At 44.6% G+C, this 23538-nt stretch overlaps 1 protein-coding gene across 1 annotated transcript in view; it reads right to left on the bottom strand.

Moving 5' to 3' along the window:
• The window catches only part of LOC147905777 (uncharacterized), a 137936-nt gene extending 129289 nt beyond the window's left edge, over window positions 1-8647 (bottom strand). Inside the window, exons 1-6 of the mRNA XM_087376923.1 lie at window positions 8461-8647; window positions 7085-8276; window positions 6050-6911; window positions 4598-5063; window positions 4350-4507; window positions 546-4238 (exon numbers count right to left, since the gene is read on the bottom strand). Of these exons, the coding sequence (XP_087233049.1) occupies window positions 546-4238; window positions 4350-4507; window positions 4598-5063; window positions 6050-6911; window positions 7085-8276; window positions 8461-8647 (6558 nt within the window). The remainder of the gene's footprint in view (window positions 1-545; window positions 4239-4349; window positions 4508-4597; window positions 5064-6049; window positions 6912-7084; window positions 8277-8460) is intronic.
• Between the last annotated feature and the right edge of the window lie 14891 nt (window positions 8648-23538).

The following is a 23538-nucleotide window of genomic DNA, read 5'->3' as shown; positions in this document are numbered from 1 at the left end:
GCAGGAAAAACAAGGGGAACCACATGGAGAAGCACGAAGAGCCAAATTATTACGCCATAGGATAAGTGATAAGAAATACCCAAACTCTTTCTACTCTGTTATATACCTAGATGAATCCAGGAACATTCCCAAACTCATCCTCTAAAAACACAACATAGTGCAGTTTCAATTTCATGATAGTCACTCACAAGGTTGAAAACCATAAACTCCATCATGCATAGCAGGGACTAGCTACTATGACATCCCCACTGACGTCATCAGCGCCCAACAGTGGGTGTAGACCATAGTATAAAAATATGCTCTCACACATACAAATCCACACACCCACACATACTTGAGCATCCATTTATACAAAGTCTTCGTACTGAGTTTCTGTCGGCACTCCAGAGGTGAAGGGCAGACTCAGCCATGGGTAAACATGGCTCCCTACCAGGCCCAAAATCTTTCTACTCTGTTGTCTAAATGGGTAAACATGGCTCCCTACCAGGTACAAACACACAGATTCTAAGGTGATAAAATACAGTACTAGAGTTATTAGTTCACACCTCATCGGCTTCTTCAAATCCTCTGGTCAATGCCACTGCTCCAGTGACCACGTTTCTTCTTGAAGGGAAGAATAGCACACTTAGACCACACCTTACTGGATCCAGCACTAAGTCCTCCTTAAACCACCTTTTACGAACTTCCTTGATGGTCTCTTCATTGGCAGTTTCCAAAGCACTGAACCCTTGATCTACCTCAACATTTGTTTGCCATCGTTTCAAAGCAGCTTCACCCCACAAATAATCCATCCCCACAAGACCAGAAAATCCTGCCCCCTCATATGACTCCAGCTCATGCATTAACAGTAAGTTTTCCTTATCTACCTCACTCATTGAAGCACCATATGCCGCCAACAACAAAGATAGCAACTCATTTGAGTTTAATGCCGGGTATGCTGATGTATTAGATTCTGTACCTTGCCGCTTTAAATGGTACAATAGCCTTAAAAGCCTCAGCAGCTCAAGTTTTTGAGAAAAGCCACATCCTGGCACCAACACTTCGTGCTTTACCTCAATGCTCTTTGTATCAAGGCGATCAAGATTATTAGGATCACCGACTGAGTGCTGCCTGTATGGGGCCTTCAATAAATACAACACAGAGGAAAGAGATCTTGCACTCGTATCTTTCTCATTGTTTTTGCCAACAAGCAGATTATGCTTTGTGCTAGGCCCACATGATAGAAGAGTGGGTACAAATTTAGAATGCCCAACTAACAAATCAAATGCATGCGAACCATATTGCCCCGCTAATTCCGGAATCCGTACTAGCCTGGATGCAAGGCACCGTAAAACTTGCATGGGTAAACCTTCTCCAAATCTATAACGGAGCACCAGTTTTGTGAACTTCGTCAGTAGGAAGGTATATTGGCCTTGACGTGAGGCAGGGATCCCTGTCCTAGAGATCTCTTTCAGATGATTCAACAACGTCATCTCTAAAAAATTCAGCAAACTGCTTTTGGTAACCTCACCTCCACCTCCAGGAGCCGTTAGAACACAGTCAAAACCCTCAACTTCTCTTATCCCTGACACATTCTGCTGAAAAATCACGCCAAGTGTATGAATTAGCATATTAGCAACATCAAAGCTGTCAGCTTGGAGGTTGCATGTCTTTTCTAGCATTTCCTGGAGTCTGGCTCCATGAAGACGCCCTGCGCCAGCATCACCGGGCCTAGTACCACCCTCACATATATCGGGAAAAATTAACAGCCTTGCCATCATTGCCTTGGCAATCATAGAGCTTACTGACTTCACCGTATCCTCTAGAGAAGACATGCTGATGGTGCTAACCGATGAATCTAGTAAAGGATAACTTTTTTGCAATAGCAATGTAAACAGTTCTACCCTCTCCTTTGAGTTAAGCATGTGATGGGCAAGGCACTGTTCCATCATTAACGCAATCTGTCCAGGGGCTGTCAGATCAACCAATTTAGAGAAATCCGTGTTTGCTTGAGTTTTGTTTATATATAAAAGAACTTCCTCATTATTCACATCAGTAAGTATAGTATCCCAATCCTTTAACATCTCTGTACTAGCCTTCAAGTAGACCAGAGTAACATGTTCCACCATTTTATTAACTGGCAGCTGCTCATTAGACACCACCTTAGTGATGAACCAGTGGACTGCTGGCAGAAGGAGAATCATATCTTTAAGTGAATATTCAGCATTACTGAAACTAAGGATTGATTGTGATGCATGTAAAATTACAGAAGCTAGTCTGAAACTGGGTGCACATGTAAGACCATTTTTTGTATATCCCACATTACAAGCGAATATCTCAGCAAACTCCAAGAGATAAAACTGACTTACCTGAACTAAAAGGAAGACTATCTTTGCTTTTGTTTTATTCAAATCTATCATGAGATGCCTTAATATTTGCACCGGTGTTCTGTGTATGCAAGGTGATAGCACAGCATTTGACAGTCTGTACAGGGGTTGATCAGGACAGGAGTGACCACAATTGCACAATGCTTCCAAGGCAGCCAAGAAGCAAGCCATCGCCCTTTCAGATGGTCTTGTTAACACTAACTGCACTATTCTATCATACAGATCTTGCAATAAACTGTCCTTAGACATATTCATGTGTTCTGATTCCCACTGCCACACAATAGAAGCATGCACATCAGCCTCTGTCTGCGCAGACAAAAGCAAGATTCTATCAAAAGCCAAAGTGGCCATATAAAGACCCACATAGTGGTAGGGCATGCCAACTACTGTGGAAAATCTATTGTCCACATTTCGATCAGAAGGTTCTTGTGAGAGAAGGGTGTAAGCAAGGTCCAATAGTGAGTGGACATCAGTGAGAGACAAGAACGTAAAAGCTATGAATGTTTTTTTAGATGGTGAAAGACCATTTAAATGACGTTTCTGACTTTCAATGACCTCCTTTTTCATACCATCTATAATGCATGTTAGGAAAGGCTTGCAGGCAGCTAAAATTCGCCTCTGAACAACTTCATAGCTTTTCAAAGCTGCAGCTGACAAGTCTGCTTTGGATAACTTAGAAGCCCAGAACAGAAGCTCCTTCAAAATATCAATGGTATAGTGGTCTATCAAAGCAAGTTCACATCTGCCCTTAGAAAGCCATGATTCCATCTCACCAGCCTCTAAGTCACAATTATTGAATTTATCATAATATCCACTCGAAACTTGTTGAGGAACTTCATAGTCTCTTTGATGGACAGTCATTACAGGGTGTGCCATGACCCCCTTGATGAGATCTTCAATCAGAGGAAGATATGTACTTGTATCTTGTTCATTTTGTAGAAGCCTTAACCAGCCCTTGTCTTCAGGCGGTAGAATCAGATCTTTCAAAAGAAAGAAGCAGGTTTCCAGTTGACATGCCACATCTGAGCCATTCTGGCCAAGAATCCATATTTCTTCAATCCAAAACAAAATTACCCTAGCTGTAATAAGCCATTGCCCTGGTGGCACTTCAGCAAGTGCGGCTTCAAGGATGCTTCTAAATACATTGGAACTTAGAAATCGTGCCTCGTGGCTACGTGCAGCTGCAGGGAAAATAATTCCAAATGGTAGAGCCAACAAGAATGCAGAAAATGCAAGAGTTGTGCTGTTTGAAGATGCTGAGGACATCAGCGTGTCTTCATCTTCAAATGTTGAATTGGGTAACTCTCCTGATAGAATATGTTTCCCTTGCCCTTGGGACAAATCAGACTTTTTGTACATGTCCTTTCCAGAATGTGCCAAGCTAGAAGCCAGTGACAAACACTCATTAAAAAGGTCAGGCCAACGTTCTGCAATGGAAAACAGCAACTGCTTGTACGCACCAAGCAATGCCATTAAAATAGGGCATTTCCCTTTGAATATGTGGAAAAAATTATCCATCAATAAAGGCAAATTGTCAACTATGTCTTCAAGGGGAACACAAAGGAGACAAGAGCTCAGAGCAGAAGCTTTTGCCTGCAAGGAGCTTCTTTCATCCTGTTTACAAAGTTGAAGTGCCTTTGCAAGATTCCCAGTTGAAAATTCATTCTGCTTTACTGCCAAGCTGTAACTGTCACAATCCCAGAATGAAATTTTATCTTCTTTTCTCAAAACACATTGCACATAGAGATACAGTCTTTGTAAAGGGTTCCACTCAGATCTGAAACTGTTCATGTTCTCCAAAGACTGGCCACTATTCTTTAGTCCTGAGCATAACAATGCATTTATGACAGCCCCTAGGGGTTTTGGGTAACCCTGGAGCAATACAAACAAAAATGATTTCACACATTGTATCAAAGAAGAATGGCACAAAATAGAAAAAGGTCAAAGCTATTTATTTGTTTTCAAGAAAAAGACATGGCCCACCTGTGACTGCAAAAGTAGTTCCAGAGTAGTAGCAACATAGAGAGAGATACTTGTTCGTTGAGGAAGTTTCAAATTCTTCGCACTTGATGCCAGCACTCGAAGACATTTATCGAGGATGCAGACTACCAGTGGACCGAACTCTGTCGTACCGAAAACATCTGCATGTAACCCACTGATATTACATTACAGTGAAACTAATTGCTTAAAATTGTGAGATCAAACAGTAAAGATCGTCCAAACGTGCATACCTTCTTTAGTATCTGAATAGACGATGGAAATAAGCACATCCAAATGCTTGTCAATGTTCCTTCCAATAGTGCTCACAGCGTCACATAAAAATGATATAACAGCATCACTCCAAGGTGAGAGGGACTGGAGCCATACACGAATCTCATTCTTATTGCTTTCAAAAGCTCCAGAGCTAGCCATAGCTCTGTCAGCAAGACATTGAGCCTGCTCCCTCATCCACGCAACCTTTGATCCAAGCATTACTTTTATCAAAGGCTTCAAATGCGTATACAAATTTCTAAGATGAGGATTTCCACCTCCTGTTTGAGAAATGTAACCCATATTCAGCACAGAAGATTCCCCTGTTGCTGCTAACAGCAATGTTAATAAGGCTTTCTGCTGAGACCATGACAGAGATAGTGGCTCATCTGGGAGAAGCTTGAATACATCAAAGCAACTGTCCACCAAAGCCATAGGGATGATTCTCTACATTGCAAGAAGACAAGAATATACATTAATTGTTAGATAAGATACATTCTAGTCATATGGAAAGCTGTGTGCATGTGTGTATGCATACAAGCAGGCGTGTGCATTATGTGTGCACATTTGCGCACGTGCTATTATGTGTGTGCGCGCATGTGCCTATGTGAAAGAAAACAAGGGAGGCTCACAAAACTCTGTGATGCCCTCCCACAGATACACAAGTAGGATGCGTGCACAATGTATTGCTCCAAATGGATGGCCAACCACTGGCTACAATGGACGCACCAAACTGAAAATGCAGCAACTACTGCAATCACACAATGAATCTCATACATAGCAAACCCTCTTCAGCCCCATCTAGGTGGCACACTGACACACTGTGCCCAATCAAAATTCATCAAACACATGCCATAGATGCAATACCTGCATCTAATTGGATGCCCCAGAGTGAGTGACATGGTGAGTGCATGTTTGTGTGAGGTGGCAAAGCCACATGAGATAGACCATTTGATTAGTGCCATGTGGCACCCATCCACTTCGTCCATGTGGAGGCTTACAACATCATGTGGCCCCTTAAAATCTATAATCCTTGTCCATGACATAACATCATGAAAGTCCTGACCTAGAACATAAAGTCTACCTACCCCTCTTTTTACCTGTAATTAATCCTAAACCAAACTGAAAGCTCTCTAGCACACATGACATGCCCAATACATGCAAAGGTGAAGATATGAGATCACCCTTCGTTCTTTCAAAGACTTTCATAAACTTTATTTCTCTCTTTCTCTATATAAGGGACCATTCATTCTCTTCATTTTCTATATACCATTCACTTTACTGCTCCTAGTGTGATTCTCTTGTGCTCCTTTCAGGCTTTTCATGGACAAAAATGCGATTAAATCAATGGGATTCCTTACATCTTGAGTTCAAAATGTAAGTGCAAACTGAATGCTGGATCACTTCAAGCAGTCAATGCAATCAGCAAATACCTGATAAGCAGCCAGCACTTCGAGGAGCTTTGCATTTAGAAAGCTCCCGATATCTTCAAGATCACCCGTTTCAATTAAGTGGGAGTCCGCATTCCAAATCTGTTCCAATGTAGCCTCTTCATTTTCTCTATGATCCAAAGCATCACTCTTATCATCCCCAAACTCCACATCACCATCATTTTCTGGGAAGCTCTCTCTCTTCAAGTTGCTCTTATCCATAGTCATATTGATGGAAATGCCTTCTAAGAAGCCTTCATTTTTCTTCCTTTTCGAAACAGCAAGGTCTTCAACGTTGGCATGCTTTAAAGGCAGCAATGACAGCAGAACCTGAGGATCAGGTAACATAGAACGCTGTTCATCCTGAATATATTTTCCAAGGGCCAGCCATCTTTGACAGTCGAGCCAATCTTTGCAACCAGAATCACGAGCTAAGACCTCGATATCTCTACATGCAAGTAAGCCGACAGAACTATTTGGCTCCATGCTACCACCTACAAAAGACTCCAGAACCTTCTGTTTCCCAGCTATATTCTCAGCTGTCTGCTCTGATAAATCTCTGGTGCTGTGCTTTTGCTGAAAAGTTACATGTGCATTGAACACTGAACTTAAATAAAATTCAACTGAGGACAACACCTCCAGCAGCATCCTCAAACACGCATGCTTAACCCGCATGTTTGCATGAAGGAGGGCCCTGTTTATCACTAAGCGAGTTAAATTCCGGGGCAATGCACTCCTTAGCATACCCTGGATCAAAGGACTGTCAACAGCAGGAGGTGGAAGACCTTGAACTGCCAGTATGGAAAATGGAGGTTGCACCTTGGTGACAGAAATTATCTCAGAAATGAGCGAGACAGCTGCAAACCTGCAAACTGCTCCAATGTCATGGCATGTTTGTTTAACCTGAATCAGAGATGTAAAGGCCAAGATACAAAAATCACAAATCTGTGGAACGCCTAAGAACAAAACGCAAGCTCATTATAGCGTGGAAAATATGCTTTCAAAATTGATCCATGCAGTTGAATCAGCCCAAATTACCATGCAATAGAAGCCCTTGGTTCGAGAGAGTATGGAAAAGACTCAAAATACGTGGCGACCAGCAATGGTCTTCCCGCTGCTATGGACAAAAGTAACTCCCTGTGATTTTGGTTTTCGGTTGCTCTTAATTTCAGCATTAGCCTCACTAACCGTCCTTGACCACCTCCGTAACTACCTGACTTCCCTGTTGGAGCACCCCATGATAAAGATGGCTCTGGACAAATTCCATGAATAGGATCGGTGCAAAGCAGCAAAAGGGTGTGATGTGCTATTTGTACTGCCTCAAACTGTAACGAGCTGCAAGATATGATGGCCAGTTGCTCGAGAGTGGCATCTCCAAATATGGCACTTTGAAGCCCTGGAGGCACCATGGCAGCTGAATCCAATACTTTATTTTGGAGTATCTTGAGAACAGCCACTATTGTCATTTCATCATCGCTGGCAAGCTTATGCAACACACCTGCATACAAAGGCCGAATCTGCAGAACCCATCGTAAAAGGGCAGCGTGACAAACCTCCAAGAAGGATAGGGCAAATTCAATGAATGTAAACCGTGTTGTCCTCTTTAAAACATCCTCCGGCTTTCTCTCTCCCCTTTTTTGTTCGTAACCCTTGGCTGGTTTTGACAACTTGGGCAGGACGCTTAAATTAAAATCAAACGTTGTGGCAACCTCTGATGCTAACATACTCCCTCGCTTAACAATGGCCGCCATGAGAAGCAATGCTGCCTTTTGACGGCTCCGTTCATTAGACGTTAGGTGTGCATAGATGTCTTTCAGCTTGGTAGATACAATGGAGCGTGCTAATTTATCTAGCCTTACCCGCACTAACAGCAATATCTTCTGCGGGTCCCCTTTACCATGCTGGAAAGCACCCATCGAATCTTGTTGTGCACCATCTTTACCAATAGGATGCCGCATTAGCTCGTCTACCAGAAGCAACAAAGGCACTGCAGATTCTGCAACAGGCCCTAAAGACCAAGCGGACATAATTTCTATACATTTTGGAGAAAGCAATACATACTGCAGGAGAAACTTCCCGCCATCAACGCCTCTCAAAAGCTCCCGGAACTCTATAAGAGCTTCGGTGGGTCTTTTAGACGTGATTTCAGCTAATATTCTCGTGATCCTCTCGTCCAAATCCTCCAAACGTAAGAAGCCTGCTTCTAATTCTGCATCTTCTTTGCCTTGTGCTTGACCCAAGCACCAAAAAACACGTCAGGGACCAAACATTTATCTTTCTTAAAACTGCAACATTTTCAGCAAAGATAGTAACCAGTTGAAGTATGTGTGGCACCTTCAGCACTAGGACACGGCAATCGGCAATGAAATTTGACATTTGAAATTTGTAATTGGTGATTAAAGGAAAATGAATACCAATCGCTTCTGCTTGCAGAGGCTCTCTCCACTCCTCTCCAAAGTCGTAATTTTCGGACTCTGGTTCATCCACGGATACCCTGGAAGTGTCATCGGGTTTCTGGGAAAATTCCTCTTCTAAAGTTGGAGAAGGCGACCGCAACCGCTTCGGGCGGGGTTGCAAACGAGATTCCGTCTCGGGCGTCATGGCTTCAGACAAATTGAATGTAGGAATCAAATGTTTTGAAGCCAATGTGGACGAGAATACAATGCACTAGGCGCGAATCAATCCTGGACAAGGAGCAATTGAAAAAGCAGGACGATGAAAAGAGGGAGTACTTTGAAAGAGGATCACTACATGGAGGAGGAGGAAAACAAAACTCCAGACTAAAATTACCAGAACTTGATGATAGATAGAGCAATGGATCGTTCAAAGACAACAGAGCAACACAGAAGAAGACCAGAGGAACACAGAGCAAAATTCGTAATATATGCTGCAGGGTTCTGGGTTTACGCGCTCATATTACGTCTCTCATGTGACCAGTTTGTGGTGACTCAGCGTTGTTAGCAAACTCTCTTGGAAATAATATTTTCCTTTAGCTTTTTTCCCTTTATGTGTTTGGAAAAAAATCAAGAGGTCTATCACCACAATCAAGCCATTTAAGTCGAGATTGGATTCTCTCAATTGCAAGTTTACTATGCTCAATGGCTCGGAGATGGTATTTGATAGCTATCACTAATGGGCCAAGAGGACTTAGTTCTATTGCTGAAAGTATATATGGCAGTTGCTCAGGAGTATATATTGGCAACCACTTCCTTAGAACCACTAATGGCCTGCTGAACGTCAACATCAAAAGCATGTGATCAACCGCAATCTTATCTTGGACCAAATTATTAGATTGTGGAGCTGATGGAACATCAAAGGATAGTTCCTTGCAAAATGACCAGATTTCCTGTAATGGTAATAGGCGTTAGGGAATGGGCCAAACGTAACAAAAAGAATGATCTCCTAGCCATTGGAAGTTGAGTCCATATGTGTTGGAGGCTCCTCGTGTTGGTCCCAAAGTTTGGGAGCTCCTTTTTTGGCAATACATAGAGTACATGAACATTAGCATTTGGAAAATGAAACATTCGTGAAGAAGAACATCCTCAAGTGAAAAAGTAGCAATCAAGGGGATAGAATAAACAAGATTTCCTTTGTAGCCCTGTTAACATCCACAGAGTACAGTCGCAAAATGCATGGTAATGAGTGATTAGAGGTGATTAGGCTTCATGATTTACTTCGACGGTCGCAGCCATGGAAGGAGTATAGTTCCATGCTTTACAGGGTTTGAGCCACAAATGGCTTAAGATCTCGGCCTCGCCACTCCAAGTTTTAAGCCTCACAGATGGGTTTTGAGCCTCAGATGGCTTAGGACTCGAATGGGCAAGGTTAACACAAGTGCTATTTGGGACCCGATTAGGAACCCCTCCTAATGCCCGGTTTGTCCCAAGCGCTCTTATATGGTTAACACAAGTGCTATTTTTGACACACGGAGAGACATAACAATAGAAGAGAGAAGAAAAGGATAGACAAGACGCCTTGGCACCCTACGGGTCCAAGAGCCTTGTGAATGTAAAGAAAGGGAGAGTGCAAAAAGGAAAAGGATTGGCCCTCCCTTCAAAAGGTGACTTGTATATGGTTAACACAGGTGCTATTTTCGACACACGGATAGACGTAACAATAGAAGAGAGAAGGAAAGGATAGAGAATACGCCTTGGCACCCTATGGGCCCAAGAGCCTTGTGAATGTAAAGGAAGGGAGAGTGCAAAAAGGAAAAGGATTGGCCCTCCCTTCAAAAGGTGACTTGTATAAAAGGTCAAATGGTTGACTTTGGTCTTCATTGTTGTATGCATAAGTTTGGAATACAAGCACCCTGTTCTCTTTCAAGAGTGTCTTTGGGTGTTCTCTTGTTTCCCTTGTAGTGCCTTTGTGTTTGCTACTCCATCCCCCTTCACTGTCTCCTTCCCTCCTCCTTCTCCCTCCCTTCTCCCCTCTCTTCTCCCCTTCTTCCTCTCCTCTCCCTTCTCCCCCTTCCCTCTTTCTCTTGTGGAAACACATTGCAACGCTTGAGTGACACATGCAGATGGCTTATGCCTTGCATTGCTCTCACAAGGAGTAGCTTGGAGTGGAGGCTCCATTGGCATTCCTTCAAGATCCCCACGACACATGAGTCACCGTTGAGACCACATCTTTGGCGTCGCTACCGGGGGTTCAAGGTATGCTTTTGCATTGCATTTGCCTTCTCTCGTAATTTACCCATTGCGCATTGTTTCAAGCTTAACTTGGAGCTTTGTTAGTGGAATTTAGGAGTGGAAAGAGTGAAGAAGTGAGTGTTTGAATGGAAAAGAGATGAAAACCGTCATTTTCTGTTGGAAGGCATTTTTGAGCATGGGAAGCTTGTTTTTTATGTTTGTTAATGTTTTGAACTGATAGGAAGGTAGTTTATAAGATTGCTAAGGTGTGGGTGATAGCAAATCCTAACAAAAACACCGAAAAATGGAGATGGAAGCTCAATTTCAAAATGGTTCTTGAGGGTGAACAACCCAGCTTGTAGAAATCTTTCATTCATGCACCCAAAGTTGATGCTTTTTGCTCTTTTTTGTTTAGTATAGGTGGTTTAGGTAGTGCATAGCACCCACAAACACTCAGAAATCACTAGAAATCACCAAACAGAAGTCGGCGAAATTCTTGTTCCCACAAATTTCCTATCCCCATAGGTCATCGCCATAGCGTTAACCCGTCGACCCGTTGCCATAGCGCTATCCCAGTGGTCAAACTTGCATTGACCCACTGGCTTAGTCCTTATCCCCACGACCTAACTTCTGACCATCGTCTAACCTGCCGCCTTAAGTAATACATGTCAGAATCAATGATCCCACCGGTCTAACATGCATTGACTAGTGCCCTTGAGCTTATGCCCACAATCCGTTGCCTTATTGTTAACCCCGTGCCCACCGTTATACTCATATCCCACTAAGATAGATAACCCGCCGATCGACACCCAAGGTCTATCCCTATGACCTTTGCCCTATTGTCAACCCCGCGCCCGTCGCCATACTCATATCTCGCCAAGATAGATAACCCCCGCCAATGACTGACGCCCAAGGTCTATCCCTACGATCGTTGCCTTACTATCAACCCCACACCTGTCACAATACTCGCATCCCACTGACCTTATCATCCCTATGACCGTAGCCTTAGCACTAGCCCCACGACCGTGGGGATACCACCTACATCCCATCCCTCCGACACGTGTCGCTTCCCATCCCTATGACCGTTGCCTTAGCTTCATCCCTACAACTGTCGCCTTAGCCCTATCCCTACGACCGTTGCCTTAGCTTCATCCCTACGACCGTCGCCTTAGCCCTATCCCCACGACCCTCGAGATATCTCTGGGGTAGTCCAAAAAAATACCGAATTAAAGTTTCAGCCAAAGTGTACCATTTTAGAGATCTTATACATGCACTTGAGATCTAGAAGAATTTTGTCCAGAGGATAGTGTTTCAAGCTACGCTTACGCTCAGCCCACCTTTCACCCGAGTTTGGGATCAGTCCAAACCGAAAGCTTGATTCCTAGCTCCCACTCAGTGCTAGGGCCTTGACGGGAGGATCCATCTAGCTCCGACAAGACGGAGAGCTTGAACGAGGAAATGCAAGACCCCTCAGATTAGAGGGCTTCCAAAGCCCCCTTCACCAGTTTGGCTCCACCCAACTCTCCTGCTCCTTCCGTAGCATCCAAGTTAAGAGGTACGATCACCAACATGTTTGGATGGTTGGGCCGGATGAATTTAGCAGACATGGAGAACCCCTTCGCCAGTATGTCCGTGGGAAGGGAAGGTCAGCAACAACCAACTCTTGAGCCACAGATAGGGACTAAAACCACCTTTGTGGACTCGAGGCCCACAGCTTTCACAAGGCATCCTCAGTGGGAACGCATGGATGATGAAGACCCATGGATGAGTGACTTTGCAGGATGAGACCCTAGCCGAGGAGATGCACGAGGCTCTCATGGGGGGAATTCTTATGAACTTCCGATCTTCTAAGTGCCCCCCACCTTCATTAGCTATGTGGCACCACAAGTTCTACCCTACCGCCCAATGCAAGGAAGCTCCATGCAGATGCCTCATGACCCGCCCCCTCTTGGAGCTCGACCATTTTCGCCTGCATAGCAATGCCAGTACTAGCAACTTAGTGGATTCTACCACTAGGGCTAGGCTTGTGAGGCCACCACTACGACCTGTAAGTCCCACAACGGTGCTGCCTCCACCACCTTCCCAAACAGTGCTATTAGATGAGGCGATGCACATCGTGGTGAATGCACTAGGACCGATGACGTCTTTGAGTGTGGAGCCTACCAAGAAGGAGAACAACGAGCCCAAGGGCTTGGATATGAGCGAGAGCTGGCCTCAAATCTGTTGAATCAGTTGGGCCAGTAGTGGAAGTTAGGGTCCTCCAAGGAGGCACTGAGTAACCCCCATTTGTTTCCACAGAGAGACAACGTGTGGTGCGGGGTATGCAACGGCAACCATCCTTCCAATGAGTGCCCCCGTCTTAGGGCAAGGCAAGCCCTCTACTGTGCACACTGTCATACATGGGGAAACACCTCCCAATGCAGATTCCCGAGGGCCCTATCCCCCAACCTATGTACCAAGCGAGACCCCCACGCCCTGACGGCCCCACCTAGCCCTATGAACACACAAGGTGCCCCTTTGGCTAGCCCTGGGTAGTACAGAGCACAACAGGCTCTCTTACCGCCGCCCATACTCCCCCACCTCGTATAACTCATGTTAATCAAGTATTGGTAGAGGAGGTGCCCAACAATTGGGAGGAAGTAGATCCGAACCACGGTCACCTTGACTATTACCCTTACAAGGAAGGAAGTGGCACCCTAAGTCACTACCTCCTACATGAGGACCAACAAGTTCCAATGTTCCAGATCGCCCCCCGGACCGCAAGGGTGAGAGACATGAACTCCGTTACATGAAGGCCTCCAATCCAGTGTTATACTTGCCAGGGTCCACACAGGGCCCCTATAAGGGCTTCGCAGACCCTCCGATGTCATGCTTCAAGTGCCAGGGGCCGCATTTCTTAAAGGACTTCCCTTACAAAGGTCTTACCCTAGCAGTCCCACCCACAAAAGGCCCTACATCCTTGTGTGCTGGTTGCAGAATAGAACATTTATTCAAGGATTGTCCCTTGGGATGACCAACAACTCCGATCACCCCGCCTAAGAGCATCGGCCTTAACTTTTGCTATAAGTATTGAACAAGGTCAAGTAGCAGTGGTACCCTTGAAGGTCATCACAAGGATGTAGGCCAAAGCCATAGGCAGGGAAATGAAGAAATAGGCAAGGAAGGATAAAGCGCCCCTACCACAAAATCCTGAGGTGTCTCAACCACTGCAAACCCGGTCCAAGAAGGCCATACAGGTAGGTGAAGGAGCCGACGAGGTGTTCATTCAAGACAGCTCTGATGAGGAGACAGCCACCCTTGCCACCTCCTCTCCCTCCCAAAGTGACCCATATGTAAACAAGCCAGTGCAGGCCCGAGGCCTCACATCCCCACCTCCATATAAGGGAACCTATCCAAACCCAGCATTGGAAAAACAATATGTAATAGAGGCTCAGGACAGTACGGGAGTGCCAGAAAAAGTTCGATCATAGACTCAAGGCTAGCAGAGGGTTAGGATACCATGCACCCAATCCACCTGTCCACGCACAGAGGGGCAAAGGCGCTTAGGGTGCTAGAAAGGGTAGAAGAAGAGGAACGTTCTAGCTTCGGTAAATCAGAGGCTTCAGACTTGATGCATTGAATGTTCCAAGAGTACCCAGTATTGCAGAACTTATAAGAAGAAGGAGACCTTTACGGTTTTTAGGATCTGCTATCAGTGGGTAAAGAGTTCTCTCGGGAACCTTGCGATAGGGGTTGGCAGCCTTCCTCTCCATTAAGGTAAAAATGCCGATCGCTTCCTTGTTATGAGGGAATCCTACCCTCTGGCGAGACCTATCGAGCTGGATGAATGGACGATTCCTACCCCCAAGACCTACTAGCCCCAAGGCCGATCAATCACTAGAGAAGGGACATAACTTACCCAAGATTCCCATCAATAAGCTGGGCCAATACTTTGAAGGGTGATGATACTAACGCGACTATCTCCATAACCTACCAGAACCAAAAGATGGATGCCATCCTAGATGGGGGAGCGGGAGTGAGTGTTTGTACCAAGGAATATCGGGTGAAGTGGGGAAAACCCGTGCTCGAGCAAACCCATCTAGAAGTGAAGTTAGTCGATGGCAGAACTTTGCCACCCTTGGGAGTCCTCATCGATATTAATATTAAAGTATTTGGCTTCATGTACACCGCTAGGTTCGTAATCATGGACTTTACCCAGCAACTGGGATATGAAGCCATCCTAGGCAGGCCCTTCTTGCAGATGTCCGGACTCATACACAATTGGCGCACCAACATCATCTATTTGTGGCATGAGGAGCAAATCATGCAAGTGGACTTGTGCACCTACAAGACCCACCAATTGTTAGGACAACTATTTGCCGCAGAATCTGACACAACCATCTGGACAGCATCCCTAAAACTATTCCAACCTTGTGGGAAGGAAGAGGATGAGAAGGAGGCCAATGAATTTTGGTATGCCCCTCTTCCCAAGGCGGAATTCTCTTAGAACTAGTGGATGCACATTCTGGCAAACATTGATGTCCCAAAGAGAATAGGGCTCCAAGTGACAATGCTCGAACTCGAGCGGTTGACCTCGTTGGCTCCCCTCAGGTTGATCAACATGCTCAAACCCCTCGAGGTGAGCAAGGGGACAGTAAGGGTCAAATCAAACCTCCACTGGATAGCATATGTTGGTGCCACTACCACCCACCATGAGTTCTTCTCCAATTGGGGAGCAAAGGTAAGCAAGGTTACCTCCCAATTGGCTCTATAAGTGCCATGAAAGAGCCCCCTTCAGGTCTGAAACTCCCAACATCCAAAAGCCCTACTAGGACCAAGAGGACTACCCCCCAAGAAGGAGTGGAAGAGGAAGGTGAAGAGAAGGAGGATCTACGACAGGTACCAGCCCACTACAAGGCCTACACGATTGAGGATTGCAAGATCTTATACCAACAGGACAAGAGATCTCAGGAAGACGGGTACTTCCAAGGATATGACAGCCCAACCTGGGTCAAGGAGGTAAACCAAGCGCCGAAAGGTCCAAACCCCCAACCGGTATTCATCACCGAGACGATCTCACCTCCAATGAGGAGAATGCTTTAATAGCCCTCCTTCAAGAGTACAAGGATTGTATGACCTAGAAATACATAGATATGAAAGGTATACCCATGCTTGATGATGCCAGGTCAGTGCATCAACGTCCCTACCCTATGAATCCCAAATATGCGCTCATAGTGAGAGAGGAGATCCAAAAACTCATAGATGCGGGATCCATCTATGAAATTGAGCATACAGACTATGTCACCCATTGTGATAGTCCTGAAGAACAATGGAAAGATTCGAGTATGCATAGATCTGTTGGAAAGGAAGCCGATAGCTTCCTAGACGGATTCTCTGGGTACACTCAAGTGCCTATCACTCCTCAGGATCAACACAAAATGGCCTTCGCAACCGAGTGGGGTTTGTATGCAGCTAGGATAATGATATTTGGGCTTACCAATGCTCCTACCACCTTCCAACGGTTGATGATCACCATCTTCAAGGAGTACCTAAGGGACTTTGTGGAAGACTTCTTGGATGACATATGCGTGAGCTTGAGTGGGATGATCACCTGAGATACCTGAGACTAGTCTTGGAAAAGTGCTAGTTATACTGTATATCCCTGGATCCCCTTAAGTGCCAATTTTGGGTCAAACATGACGTGATTCTCGGCCACATAGTGTCCCAGAATGGTATCTCCATGGACTACAACAAAATCAAGCTCATTCTAAAATTACCACCCCCACAAATGCCAAGGGAGTGCAGTGATTTACTAGCCACACGGGCTACTACCAAAGGTTCATTCTGTTCTACACAGACATAGCGTGGCCACTATACAAACTGTTAGTAGTCTTTGAGTGGACCGAGAAGTGTCCTTCGAAACTCTCAAACTAGCCCTAGCCACTACATCGGTATTACAAGCCCTAGACTAGAATCTAATATTCCACGTTCACATAGATGCCTGACAAAATTTGAAGAGGGGAGAGGAGAAGAGTGGAGATGAGGAGAGAGGGCATAGCTAGAGAGCACACCACAAATGACTAACTGTACACTAGATTTAGTTGAAAAAATAGAATATATACAAACCCTTTTAGGGTTAGGGTTAGGGAATCTAACCCTTTCCTTTATAGCACTCTATAAGGTTAGTGCTATGCACATATGATCACGTGATGGTGCTATGCACACATGATCACATGATGTTGAGCGTGAACTCTCAACACCTTCCCTCAAGATCAACATCATGAAGTAGGCCTTCCCTCAAGATGATGAGGGAATCGAAGAAGGACTGAGCATTACATTCCATCACACCCCTTTAATGGGAATGTCCTTCCTCTGTGTCAAACCAAGAGCTAGTCGGTGTTTCTCGAATAGCTCTTTACCGAGTGGTTTGGTAAAGATGTCTGCAACATTTTCTTTGCTATCACAATGCTGGAATGTGATGTCACCAAGTAACACTCTTTCTCTGATGAAGTGCTCTCTGACATCAATGTGCTTTGTCCTGGAGTGATATACTGGATTTTTGGCCAATGCTTGAGCCGATTGATTATCACAGTATATTGTTGTTGGCTTTGACTCATCGAAGTAATCTGTTTCTGACAATAGTCTTCTGAGCCATATAGCCTCACATGCACCTGTAGTGAGTGCTCTATATTTTGCTTCAATCGAAGACAAAGAAACAGTTGGCTGTTTGTTTGACAACCATGATATAGCACCTTGACCAAGGAAAAATGCATATCCCTGTGTCGATCTCCTGGTCTCATGATCTCCAGCATAGTCACTGTCACAGTATCCATGCAACCGTGGATGACTTCCTCTGTATTCTATCCCAAAATGTCTTGTACCTCTGATGTATCTCAAGACTCTTTTGGCTGCATTCCAGTGAGACTGTTTTGGATTTGCCATAAACTGTGCTAGTGAGCTTACTGCATAACAAATATTTGGCCGTGTGATTGTCAGATATATAAGAGATCCAATGAGCTGCCTGTAGTATCTGTCATTGATTGTAGGCTTTTCTGAATCTTTAGTAAGTTTCAAACTCTGTTCCATGGGAGTGGCTGCAATCTTGCAATCTGCCATATGAAACTTCTTCAGGAGATTGTCAACATACTTGAGCTGACTCATGAATGTGCTATCTGAATCTCTCCAGAACTCAATTCCAAGACAATAGTGCATAAGTCCAAGATCTTTCATGTCGAACTCTGCAGATAAGTCTTGTTTTAATTTTCTGATGAAGCTATCCTTGCTTCCTGTCACAATCAGATCATCTACGTACAAAAGTGCAATAGTAATGTCTTCCCCTTGAACTTTGTAGTAGAGAGTATGATCTGCATTGGACTTCATGTATCCCAGATCAGCAAAATACTTGTCAATTCTGCTGTACCAACTTCTGGGTGCTTGCTTTAAGCTGTAGAGACTTTTCTTGAGATGGCAAACCTTTTTCTCCTTTCCTGGTTCAACATAACCTGCTGGTTGTTGCATGTAGACTTCCTCGTCTAGATAACCATTGAGAAATACATTCTTGACATCGAGCTGATACACATTCCATTTACTGAGTGTCGCTAGTGATATCAAGAACCGTATGGAATCCATCTTTGCTACTGAAGCATAAGTCTCATCATAGTCTTGACCATATTGTTGTGCAAATCCTTTTGCAACTAATCTGGCTTTATATCTCTGAATACTGCCATCTGGATTGTACTTCACTTTGTATACCCATTTGTTGGCTATGGCCTTCTTTCCTGGTGGAAGGTCGCATAATTCCCAAGTGTTATTCTTATACAAAGCAGCAATTTCTTCATTTATAGCAATTTGCCATTCTGGCTTATCTACTGCGTCTTCGAAGTACACTAGCTCTTCTGTAGCCATGATGGTAGTCATAAGAGCATAGTTGGTGGTTTCCACCTGAATTGCTTTGCCTTTCTGAGCATATGTCAATCTGGCTGGTGGTCTGCTTTCCCTAGTAGACCGTCTGAGCTGCTGTGGCTTTGCTTGGGGTGTTGCTGGCAATTCTTGCTCTTCTTCATCAACCTGTTTTGTAGATGACTGTGAAGTCGATGCTTCTATCTCCTGTGTAGGTGAGGTTTTCCATTCTGATTCCTCATCAAAGATTACATCTCTGGAGATAATGACTTTGCGGTTGATGGGATCATACAATTTGTATGCTTTGCTTTCTTCACTGTAGCCAACCATGATGCATTTGCGTGACTTCGCATCCAATTTCCTGCGATGATCATCATGTATGTGGGCATATGCTATGCAACCAAATATGCGGAGGTGCCCAATGCGTGGCTTGTGTCCAGTGAATGCTTCATAAGGAGTCATACCTTGTATCGGTTCGGTAGGAAGCCGATTAAGCAAGTAGTTAGCTGTAGCTATTGCTTCTACCCAATACTGATTCGGAAGATGCTTTTCACTAAGCATTGCTCTAGCACTGTCTGCTAAAGTCCCATTCTTCCTTTCAGCTCTTGCATTTTGCTGAGGAGTATCTGCACATGTGAATTGTCTTCGTATGCCGTGATTTTCGCAAAAGTTCATGAATGCTGAAGACATGTATTCACCTCCTCTGTCTGATCTCATGACCTTGATCTTTCTGCCTGTTTGGTTTTCTACCATGGCTTTGAATTCTTGGAATCTGAAAAACACTTCAGATTTCTCTTTCAGAAAGTAGACCCAACAATATCTGCTATAGTCGTCGATGAAGGTCAAGTAGTAAAGTGAACCATTGATGCTGCGGGTCTGGGCATAACCCCATACATCTGTATGAATCAAATCAAGAATACCTCGTGCACGAGAGGTACTTCTGACAAAGTTGGTTCGCTTTTGTTTGCCGAAGCAGCATGCTTCACAAACCTTTCCAAGAAACTGTAGCTTCGGAATCCCAATTGCCATATTCTGATTTTGAGATCTAACAAGTACTTGAAGTTGACATGACCATATCTCTTGTGCCATTTTGCAGATAGTGGCATCTATTGCATTTGAGCTGACATGGCATGCTTATCTAGTACAGTAGCTAGCATCCTGTATAAGCGTCCTTCCTTGACACCTTTTGCTACTAGCTGACCTCTTTTGGATTTGTCTCTGATAGTGCATTCATCACCGTCGAAGATGACTTTGTAGTTGTGTTCCATCATTTGACCTACTGACAAAAGGTTCTTGCTGAGCTTCAGAACATAGAGCACATCTTTGACTAATCCTTTTGTACCAGTGAAAATTTTCATAGGGATAACACCTGTCCCTTGAATCGGATTCGGTGTATTGTTTGCTGTGTAGATGACATTATTTTGACCTTCTAATGGCTTCATTTCTGTGAACCATTCTTGATGATTTGTCATATGAGATGATGCACTGCTGTCGATGTACCAAGGATCCTGTTCCACTTGGTCGACTTGATAGCTGTAATCCTCTTTGGGATTGAAATCAGTGTCTAGGTGCATTGTATTAGTCTGATGCAATTCTTCACTTGCAAGAAACATATTTCCATGTTCATTTGCAAAATGACTGTGACTTCCTCGGGAATTCCCTCGATTACTGCTGCGGAGGTGGAGGCACTTGTGCTTTCTTTTTCAGAAGTCACTTTAGTTGGATTGGAATGATAGGGTCCTTCGTGATCTCTTTCTGTTGGCGTGTAATTACATTGATAGGTTGTGACCTTAGAATTGCCGGACCTAGACTTTGATGGTCCACCCCAATGATGCCGATGGGGATGTCAGGCTTAACCTCTGTTTATTCTAGGACCTTATTTTTCATGGGACAATCCATACAGGCATGTCCTATGCCACAATCTCTGCAGAGTGTTGGAAAGTAGCGGGGCTACCACGATGAGGGCACTCTACGATCACTGTAACACTTGATTGGTGCTCGATATGTGTTGGGTTGTACTTGATTTGCATAAACTGGTATGAGACCCTCTGCACCTTCTACATAGTACACTGGGTACTCTGCTTCATACTCAAATAGTGAGTCTACTTCCTCGGCTTGTAATTGATGTATGGGAACTGGCTAAGGAGCTGGATTAGGTGCTCTTGGACACGGTCGTGGATTCGGATTCCTGAGTAGTTGTGGGACTTGTGTCCGAACGGGAACATGATTTAGCCTTGGAGCTGGGGGCGCTTGTGCAAGTGCCGGTTGCCTGTATACTGGCATGGGTGCCGCTTGGTATTGTGGAGGTCGAGGCGGATTGTTGCGCATGTTGAAGATGCAACTGTTCTCATCATGGCCGCCGATGACACAGATATGGCACCACAACCGTGGCGGTGGATTTGCTTGTGCACTGATCCTTGCTCTTAGGACTGGGCATTCATTTGCTGTATGATTTGCCAAGTAGTGTGAGCACCAGACATTTTCTCGCCGTGGATATGTTTGAGTTGGCGGCTGAGACAAGTGGAGTTTTTGATCCATGGCCTGCATCATATCTTCTTTCAGCTTCAAAGTCATGGCCTCTAGGCGATCTTCATTGGATGTTTTGGCAGTGTCCTTTGATTTACCTTTTTTCAAGCACTTATCTCGTGTATTTGATCTGGCATCATCACTACTAGTGTCTGAATCGTCTGAATCTGTCATGCCATCTTCGATGTCAATGGCTGCCGCATGAGCAACACTGAATGTTTCATAGCTACTTATCTTTTTCATATCCTTGCGGATTTTCTTTCTTAGACCTGCTATGAACCATGCCGTGAGGTACTTTGCATCTGGGCGTGGGTCACATTTGGCGATCAATCTCTTCATCTTTCCCAGGTATGTGCGTACATCTTCTCTCCAGCCTTGTTCGATCTTGTTGAGTTGGAGAGCGGGATCATCTTGTAGTCTCTCCGTTTGAAAGCGACATTTGAATTCAGTTTGAAGTAGGTCCCATGTGGCGCATTCTTCCACGAGAAGGTCAAGGTACCATTCTGACGCTTCATCAGTTAAGGCCATTGGAAACCAAGCCACCTTGGTTTCATGGGATTGATCACCACCTGCTCGACATGCGGCATCAAAATGCTGGAGGAAGCGAGCTGGGTCTCCCCTACCATTATATTTGGGAAGTTCCAGTTTTCCCAAGGGGCATCGGCCTTGATTGTTGTGATTTCATCGATTGAAAGAGTTGTCAGCCTCTGCATCGAGCTCGATATCCCCATCATGGTCATGACGACGTCCAGCCATGTTGGGGCGTGGAGGAGTTAAAGGGAGTTGTTGAATCTCAGGGGGGGATTCGGGGTAGAGGATAGGCGGGGGCGGTTGTTGCAGTGGAGTTAGTTGTGGATGGGGCGATCGTTGGAGTCGAAGTCGTTGGCCGGAACGTAACTGCATGCAAATTGTGCGTGATTTGCCAAGGGTGTCGCTACCCCAAGTGCGGGTGTGGAGGTGGTGTTGTTCGGAGAGTTAGAGTGGTGTTAGTTTGTGTAGGGACCGTCGTGTTAATAATGTGCCTAAGATTGTCCTACGTGTGTAGGGAAATGTGCCGGTGCAGACGGATCGTTAATCGGAAGTCATGGCGTGAAAATACGAGTGAATTAATGCAAAATGAGGCCCACACGGGGGCACGAATGAACGTGTGCTAGGGATGCCGAAATGGTGTGCAATGGGCTGGAAAAATACCTCGTAACGTGGTGTTTCCGTGTGTGAAATCTGGGTTCAAACGGGGTTCAATTTGGGTCCCAAACGGATGAGTTTAGAGGGGTTAAAGTAGGGGTAAATTTTGCGTTGCGGGGGTCCTAATGGTGGTGTGAATGGACTTTAAGTCCAACCGAGGGGTTGAAACCAAGTTGATCTAGTTAGATGAAGTTAAGTTAGATGCCTAATTAGTTAGGGTTAAACTGCCCACAGTTAGTTCAACTAACCTAGTTAGGGTAACTAACTCTCAGTTATACTAAGCATGGACACTTGAGACAAATGCTTGGAATACCAAAGTAGACTCAACACAATGCCCCAAAGAGTGTGGGCTTCATTCCATTATGGGGTATTTATACAAGTTGGAGAGCTTCTCTCTCTGCATGTAACACAAAGTCGTATCACAAAGTTGTAACACAAAGTTGTATCACAAAGTTGTAACACATTCTCTCTCTACATGTAGAAGTTGTAACACAAAGTTGCAACACAAAGTTGTTACACAAAGTTGTAACACAAAGTTGTAACACAAAGTTGTGTCACAAAGTCGTAACACATTCTCTCTCTTCATGTAGAAGTTGTAACACAAAGTTGTTACACAAAGTCGTAACACAAAGTTGTGTCTAGAAGTTGTAACACAAAGTTGTATCACAAAGTTGTAACACCTTCCCTTTCTTTATAAGTTCATGTTGGCACAGAGTCAACAACCCTGGACTCCTTCTAATCCTTGGAATCTCCTTCTAAACCCTGGAACTCTTTTTGAACCCTAGAACCTCCTTCTAAACCTTAAACTCCTCCTAAACCCTACAACCCCCAATGAAGGCGAAAGCCTTCATTATTTCAACAAAGATGAATTACTTTCCTTTTACACATGCATGCACTTTGTTTGCTTACCACAAATGTTGGCTCTTTCCTACTGCTTTCGTAGGAAGAGCTGGGTATTCTATGTTTGCAGGGTTCCGAGGATTTTTATCACCTACAGATATATTGGGATTGTCGGTTGTAGTATATGTGTAGCTTAGGACCTCGAGTCGTGTTCCGGTGAGAGACGTAGGCTTAAGTGTGGTAAGCAAACGAAGTGCATGCATGTGTAAAAGGAACGTAAATCATCTTTGTTAAAGTAATGAAGGCTTTCGCCTTCATTGGGGGTTGTAGGGTTTAGGAGGAGTTTAAGTTTTAGAAGGAGGTTCCAGGGTTCAGAAAGAGTTCCAGGGTTTAGAAGGAGGTTTCAAGGTTTAGAAGGAGTCCAAGGTTAGAAGG

Source organism: Dipteris shenzhenensis, chromosome 1, assembly GCF_047967505.1.
Source record: "Dipteris shenzhenensis isolate YYH24624 ecotype China chromosome 1, Dip_SZ_1.0, whole genome shotgun sequence".
Taxonomy (NCBI): Eukaryota; Viridiplantae; Streptophyta; class Polypodiopsida; order Gleicheniales; family Dipteridaceae; genus Dipteris; species Dipteris shenzhenensis.
This window is presented reverse-complemented; position numbering and strand designations above follow the sequence as displayed.